At 38.6% G+C, this 8546-nt stretch overlaps 1 protein-coding gene across 1 annotated transcript in view; it reads right to left on the bottom strand.

The window, feature by feature from the left end:
• Positions 1 to 3675: 3675 nt before the first annotated feature.
• The window catches only part of LOC128742105 (serine-threonine kinase receptor-associated protein), a 38994-nt gene continuing 34123 nt past the window's right edge, over positions 3676 to 8546 (bottom strand). Inside the window, exons 2-3 of the mRNA XM_053838322.1 lie at positions 4331 to 4996; positions 3676 to 4272 (exon numbers count right to left, since the gene is read on the bottom strand). Of these exons, the coding sequence (XP_053694297.1) occupies positions 4067 to 4272; positions 4331 to 4996 (872 nt within the window). The 3' untranslated portion in view covers positions 3676 to 4066. The remainder of the gene's footprint in view (positions 4273 to 4330; positions 4997 to 8546) is intronic.

Raw genomic sequence — 8546 nt, 5'->3', positions numbered from 1 at the left:
TCACACGAATGCCAATGAAACAGATCCCTTGCCAAGTCATGACCTTTTATCACGAACCGATCCCCAAAACCTTTCTCGAATCTGCTACAAAGCCTACCGCGAGCCAGACCATGGAGAATTTAACCTCTGGGTTTGGCAGAAATCGGCCTTCTCGAAAGCTTATTCATCATCGAGTCAGACACGTGCATCGCGTTTCGTCACCGCCCGACCGCACAGCCCACGAGACCGGATTCTAGGCTTTATGTATTGTTTGAGGCTCCTGTTGGGCTCCCCACTTGCTCGGTAACACTTGTAGCCATTCCGAGGCGGATTCGCCGTACAGTACAGCGGTCAGTATTCAGTTTTTTTGCCAAAGCACAATCCGTGATGGTGAGATCAGCCTTGACTTTCCGAATGATCCTCAACCGCAGTTGACGATCAAGAGTTCAACTCCAACGTCTGGCGTGCGCCTTGCGGACAGCCCTGAGAATTTCCTTGCACCCCTCAATTACTCACACCACACCTCTTTTAGAATAATCCAAAAGTGCCAAATTTCTAAACGATCCCATCTTGACTACCGGACCGATTTAGCAAATAAGCCATTCAATGTGTCCCGCATTCATCCAAAAAAAAATCTGGTCATATTAGTTTATCAGAAATGATAAATTCCAAAATTATGAGTAGGTAGTGAACACAAAAATATACCAAAAGTCTCTGAATCATTTCTATAGAACGTTGAACATAGTAAAATATCTGAATACAAATTTCGATTTGTAACTTGTATTGATTCAGACACATTCCAATGTCATGAGACACTAGGAGCAACCAATTTTTCGCAGCAAATTTGTTCATTTTGACGTAGGACTACGTCTTACGGCAAGGTTTGGCTGGATAGGGTGTCATTCCAATAAATCTTTCTCGAAAAGTGGTCAGGTTTTAAACGCTAATAGCTTAGTGGTTTCCCGATCGATTTTCAATATTTTAGAACTAATCGATCGGAACATCTTCTAAGAATTGGCTCAAATGAAGAACGCTATTATTTCGTAAGTGTACACTATTGAAAAATTGAAAATAATGAAGCATTGTCCAACTATAAATTATCGCACCCTGATTGGTCGAAGAAAAAACGTCCTCATGGCTTGCACGTGTTGTTTGCAAAAAAAGTGACAGAAACTCCTCATCCCAATAGATCGAAGATTCTTTACGGCGCTTAAACCTATAACAATTTGATATCTATGCTTGAGAAGCACCTCAGAGTGCAAAACCACCCCTCTTTTTCAACCGATGTTATCGTTTCAGCATTAAATCTAGTCCAATGTGATGTCCTGAAGTTAAACAATTTTCTTAAAGTATGAAACCACCCCTTTTCTTCAGCCGACTTGAACATTTAAGATTGGAATTAGTCCAGATTGATCTCCTGATGGTGAAACGTCATCGAGAAGTGAGCGGTCATTCTTTCCTTTTGCCAGATTGTATCCAAATAGGTACTGCAAGAATTTGTTCGAAACTGTTGTCTTGCATTTGTGCATGTGACGTGACACAGAATTCTCAAAGCGAGGAAAATCAGCGACTCTCTTATCCGAGAATAGTTTTGAACTTTTCATTTGCTGCTTTGCATCAGTTAGTTGCTGGCAATTCTTTACATAGTTTCCATAGTCAAGCATTGCCTATAAAAGCATAACTGTCCCATATGGAAAAACGTGAAGCGTGGGAAAATGAGATTGAAAGTGGCTGACTGATTTATATATTGTGCATCATTATACAAGAATTATTTTACTTTATTCGACAAAAACATCACGTTACACTAGTAATTGAACTATCCACATAAATTTTGTTGTAAAATTAAACACCAATGCAATATTTTTTTCAAAATTTCGAAGATGGGACAGTTATGCTTTTATTTAGAAGTGCAAGTTGCTAAATAAAAGCATGTCTGTCCCATTTTTTTTTTTTTCAATTTTTGCCAGTACATAGTGAAAGATAGTTTCTGTGCCAAAGTATGCGCTACAGAAACGCTCCTATAATATTCCAAGATCTCAAGGTCGTGATTAAAGAAGGCAAGAAAGCCGTCGCCGTGTTGGACATAAAGTCGTCGATCTTTTTCGAACCAGTGATGCTGGCTTCGTAATCACAAATTATAAATCCTAACCAAGGCTATACCTCGAAGATATTTGAGAAATAATATTCAAAAAGAGCAGCCTTGCTGTTAAAGATAACAGCAAACTTGATGAAGTTCGAGTTTCGAACTTCAAGTATGTGCTGCTGTTGAAAAAACAACACTAGCTATTGTTTTGAAAACTTTTCAATCGAAATAATACATCAGCATAAAGGATATCGTGGAATCAAAACGAAGAGAAAAGCTGCTCTATTAAATACTCTTTTACCTGACACCGCCGAAGAAAATTGTGCCAGTGAAAGCTTCGCCGATTAAGAAAAGATTGTGGTCGAACATTGAAATAAACTTAGAAACAAATATGTATTACTGTCATATTTCTTTTTTTGTTAAGTTTTTATCCTATTCAGGTGGAAATTAAAAGAATATTGTTTTATCAAAGCTATATGCCTTATGGTTGCCTCAGCTGACAGAAAAAAATGTTTATAATGGACAATATTATTATGGGACAGTTATGCTTTTATTTTTCGTATGGGACAATTCAGGTTTGATATTTTTTGGAAAAATTTTCGAACAAAGTCCGGTTAAATTAAAGTTTTTTAGATAAATTAGGATATAAATAAGCTACTTTCGTGCTTTTCTCAAAATCGATAAAATTCCATATGGGACAGTTATGCTTTCATGGGCAGATTACATTTAGATTAATTTTTTTCGAAAATGATGGACAACACAAGGCAGGAGGGACCCGTAGAGATGCTAATGTTTATTTAACTGTCAACTCAGTATAAGGCAGCCAGGTACAAAACATTTTGCAAATAACTTTAACTTATTTAGTAACTTTCAATCAAGAGAATGAATAAAACGCTGTAAAAAATATCAACTTGCAAAAATTTGGATTACTCAACCTGCAGCACAACCAAACCATTTTAACATAACAATTTTTCGATATCATTATATCAAATACATAAATAAATATATATCTAACTAAATAGTGTTTGATGTTGAAGCAAGATTTGAGGAGCTATTATCATTCATTCAAAAATAATTGAATATTTTCAACCTGCAGTCTCAACAAACCCTATGCTGATATCCATATGCTTCATGTATACATGAAGAATCGTATTATTACATGCATGCATGCATTACATATATGTTACTATCGCCACAAAGAGACTTACGTAGTCCTGCGTCACCTATATGCGGTCGTGTCTTATACATAATCTCTGATTTTTTACTAATAATTTGACAAATATCTTTCAAAATAGATGTTTTGAGCTGTTATTTAGTAGTATGTATACTTTCCATTGACGTAAGTAGTGCTCATTTATAGCCCAGGCATTTTTTAGACCATTGTATTCCGTCGGATATTAAAATGAAATCAAATGGTACTCACAAATAGTGGAATAGCATTACGAAAATAATGTTGACTTTTCTTTCTTTAAACTTATAACTTAGTCGTAAATTATTTTTTGATAGTGGGACGAACCAAATATCAATCAGCATCCTCAAGGTGTCGCGTTAGGGTGAAATGCATTATAGAATGTTGTTGACTTTCCTCATCACCCCCTTCCATCTTCCATCCGGGTTCACACCATGGGGCAGAGCAATCAAACCCAATAGGTAAGCGTTTACCTAGGACTCATACGTTTGAGAAAAAAGTCCGAGGGTAATTCTTTCCATTTTATTATATGCACTTAATGCTGCTGATACTTTTGTGGACAAGATTATTAATTGAATGGTCGAAAATAATAAATTACTAATATACACGCATTTGACCCCTTATAGAGCGCCAAGTAATGAGTTCACTCTTATAACCTTCTCGAAATAAACAATCGGCTGCGGTGGTTTTGTCTGGATGAAGTGAGCTAATAATACGAATATGTTGGAGAATAATTCCATTAAATCTAGCGAGTTTTTTGTAAACCTCGAAAATCCGAAAAGGAATTGTGTCCGGCTGTGAATGCAATTTTGAACCTAGTTTGCAGCCACTTCGCGGGTTGCTGATGAGCTCACGGAATTATTGAGATCCGTTGGTTCAGTACATTTCCATAGACCATAGGTTTTACCAACGGTTGTTTGCCATAGTCGTAGCGTACCATCTTCGGACCCACTAGCATAAAGCTCACCATCCGGACTAAAGCTTACTGCGTGTACGGGTCCAAAATGTCCTTTAAATGATTCTGCAAAACGAATATTTTAATATTATACACCTATAATAATACCATTAAAAATAATTACCAATTTCATTTCCAGTTATGTAATCAAATTTGTACATTTTGAAGTCTTCTCCACCACACACGAAAATTTGCTTGTCTGGATGCAAACTAGCCGAGCTAACTTTAGTTGGAACCATGATTTCCTTCATTTTTTTCAGTGTTTCTGTTTCAAAAAAGGCAACATTAGAGCCATAGGTAACTGTTAATATATTTCCATCCCGCGACACTTCAAGACTGTTTGGATGTGCGTTGAATTCAACCCGCATAGTTTCTTGACCCGATGCACGGTCCCAAAGACGCATTGTTTTATCATCGGCACAGCTGATCACATATTTGTCATTACGAGCAAACATGGCCCGTTTGATGGTTCCAGCGTGCCCGGAGTACGATTCCACGGGCGTACCTGAGGCATTCAGATCAAAGACTCTAACTAACTTCTCATTACTGCCAGTTACCAGACATTGACTATTGCTATCGAAGGCCACAGTCTTTACAATGTGATTATGTTGTAAGCTGTGAACTTCCTCGCCAGTTACTGCATTCCAAATCTTTCCTGTAAAATCGGCTGCTCCAGATGCAGCGAGTGTTGCATTCTTATTAAGAGCGACTCCCCACACGGCACCCTTATGACCTTCAAAGGTACCAACCCAATCTCCTGTATCCCCAAGACGCAGCATTGGTTTACCATCTGAAAATAAAAACACAAAAAGATATATTGGTACAGAATGTTATAACTTGGCACTTTGATGACACACTCCAGCAGAATATGGAAAAAAATCAGCAAAGCAACATAAAAACCAAGTAAAAAATTTTTTGCATGAAATGGTCGTTTCTTTATGTGAATTAGGATTTAAATAGTGTGATGTTCTTAAAACCAATTTTATGAGTTTGGACGCGGTGGAAAAGCTTCTCTTCAACACATCCAAGTTCTTGTTATGATTGTAAAAATTCTTGGTTCACAAAGTCACAATAGAAGATGCAACAGAAATGATAAGAAATATTGCAATGGAGGATAATCTTGAATAACTGGGAGCTGCGTAAAGACGGTGTCGTTGAGAAAACATGTTGCGATTGCCGTTAAAAGTGTGATTTGTTGCATTTAGCGTTAGGGGTAAATGTAGGCGTTTTGGTCATACACTCGGGTTATCTCCGTTATAGTGAATCTACAATCTTAAATGAATTTACGTGTAAATAGATTCGATTGATCTAAAACTTGGTTAAAACTTCACAAAATTCTCTTAAAGTGTACAAACTCCGATTCTAAATAGTTTTTAACCAAAAAGCTTGTAGTCTGAAAACAAAACAGTGGTATTTATCACAGCGAATAATTCAATTTCCGGTAGCAAGTAGCCAAAATTCAATGAATTTTTCTCAGTATGTAAACTCTGCTAAGTCCAACGCATTTACAGGAAAACGTATTTAAGAGTGTAGGTTATCACAGCAAAAAACTTGCTAGGGACATTACCTCGGGATATTACTTGTGGCTTTATAAAACTTTTTCCAGGAAGGTACCTATAAGCCATCTTCATCTACGTTTCGTCGTCTATGACGATCCATAACTTGATTCGATCCGCGGATCTCCCAGCTTGGGTTATACAAACGTTATACAAACGACCCTCCCTTCCCTAATTTTCCGCGCTTTTTCCTTTACGCCTTGTGTACCCTGAGATACTATCATCACCTTTGATTCATTACTTTCTTCTACCGTTCCCTCCGTCGAATACAAAAACTACCGTACAAAAAAAAATGGAAAAAATACACTAGATTGTGCTTCAGTATCCTGTCTGGTTGCTTACTGGCCCCAAAAGATCGAAATCCTTCTCACAGACGAATCCTTCTGATGATGCTTTGGCTGGCATTAAATTTCTTAGCGATATCATAATCCGACAGCCCTAAACACCTTCAAATGCAACTTATGGTCCTTAGTTGCACTACGACACTTGCTACCATCTTACCGATCGATAGTATGCGGCTTACGACAATATTTGAAAAAGCTGCACACGGTCGTTTAAGCCAATATCAACGACTTCGCGATTTTTGAACCTAAGTACCTACGTCGGATTTTCGAAGCGGGTATCCAAATTTCATTTTCGGATCGCAGCTGCCGTCACGTACCTATAACTTCTTTGGAACAAAATCAACCGTGAGGAACTTTTCGATACTGAAAAAGCAAACATTTTAAACTGGGGCCCTGTAGCCACAAGGTAACCGAGTCTGCTTTGAGAAACGAGTGGTCGTGGGTTCGAATCTTTGTAGAATCAGGTCATGTTATCATCTTAGCAGAATCAGGATGTTAAGTGACTTTAGCATGCGTGTATTCTCACGCTCCTCCACATGCTTCATACAAAATTCTGCATTTACCAACAATGAAGCCTCTTGCCAGGGCAAATTATAGGAGTGGTAGGGTTATCACCGTATTTTGGACCCCTTCAGCAGCTGTACATAATTTGGACACTTACAGCAAAATCAAATGGAAGTGTCCAAATTATGTACAGATGCTGATGGGGTCCAAAATAGGTTAGTTACCCTACTGGCTCGAGCACGTATTAAAACCTATATTTGCGTAATGAATTATATCTTGTATCTAGTTCTAGGAACGAGATTAATCGATAAATTATGCAAAGTAGTAAGGGAAAAAACACATACACACACATCCTCCTTTAGTGCTGAACTCTGCTTTAACGACCATGAGGCCTCTAGCCGGGTCCAGTTATAAGAATAGTATTGGCCCGAGGTGCGAATGAAGCTTTTTGCCCAAGGGTAAATTATAACTAGTTTTCCCACTTCCTCGCTGTAGACAACGAAATTGGTTGAAAAGTAGTAAAAGCATTAAAAAGATGAAACCGCCGACACTTAAGCACGGATAATAAGCAATTCGCGCACTATATAGCAATAGCATAGCATAGCATAAACAGGTGCACAAATTCGTAGTTTAAAAGAACAAATAAATTGTGTTTGTAACCAGGAACATGAAATTTGGGGTTTAATTTCATGCTCTTAAACAACAGTCAAATGCCTTCAAAGCATGGTCACTGTCCTGGCCACGTCCTTGCAGCTGTTGGGGATGGGAAAGGAATTTTAGTCCAACATTTACTTAAGAGAACCGCAGAGAACTCTACGTGCCCTCATAAATGTCCCGGGAGCTGGGAAATACTAGTAAGTAAGGGAAACCCAAGAATACATCTGGTAGATGTTGTGGGTTCGAAATGATTTTTATTAATTTGTTTATTTCCTAAAGTACTGATAGTATAAAGATTTAAAAGATAGATTGTCCCGTATTTTTTGTTTTACAGATTTGAAGATGTTTATTAAAGATTAACGGACAACAACTAAAATTTTGGAATTTTTTTCTCAAGCTGTCAGAAAAAGACAAAGATACATGAAGAAGATCTGATTTACCGAAATTAAAGATGCATTATCCATTATTGAAAAAAATTAGTGTAGGGGGACCCGGGGCAAGATGAGCACCCGGGGCAAGATGGGCACCCCTCCATTTCACAGCTACAAAACAGCTTTTGGTTAAAAAACTCCCACTAGTGATGTCCCATTTTTTCAGTTAATCGATTAGTTAACAATCGATTACTTTTTAGGCGGCTAATAATCGACATCGATTAATCGGCGCTACACAATCGATTAATCGAAATAATCGATTGGTTATAACCTTTACGTCCTGTAACGGGGCGGGATGGGTTTTGGGGCAGGAAGCACAACCTTCACTTAAGCGCCAGGCAAGGATTAACTTGCCGTGAAGGAGCGTGTTTAGCGATACAATCCCGGTCCGGCTAGAATACCTCAGGGCAGGTCCATCAAACGCTCAACTATAATCTTACGAACGAAATGCCGACTAACCTAACATCGGTTGAATCCGTTCGGCCGACTCAACAGGGGGACGAGAGCAACCATCGGCTAGTGCAGTGTCCCCTAGGCATCCTACACTAACCTACCGGAGGCTAACTCGCGAACCGATCTGGGGGGGGCACATTCGGGGACTCACACTTTCCGAGGACACATATCGTAGCAAACACCATTTCGAGGGTTAACAGATCTTCATTTACACGTTTCGCTTAATCTAATGGTTAGTTTTCTTCGGCCTCTGCTTCTTGTCGACGAAGGGTCTCTGATGTTCCGATGAAAAAAACTACTGTGCTGACTGTGCTAGACTAGCGGTTTCGTAGACCGCTTACAGATAGCCCGTACCAAATACGTGGTGGCTGGCAAATGGTGAATCGAATGTTTTA

The sequence above is a fragment of the Sabethes cyaneus genome, chromosome 3 (assembly GCF_943734655.1).
Source record: "Sabethes cyaneus chromosome 3, idSabCyanKW18_F2, whole genome shotgun sequence".
NCBI classification, from domain to species: Eukaryota; Metazoa; Arthropoda; class Insecta; order Diptera; family Culicidae; genus Sabethes; species Sabethes cyaneus.
This window is presented reverse-complemented; position numbering and strand designations above follow the sequence as displayed.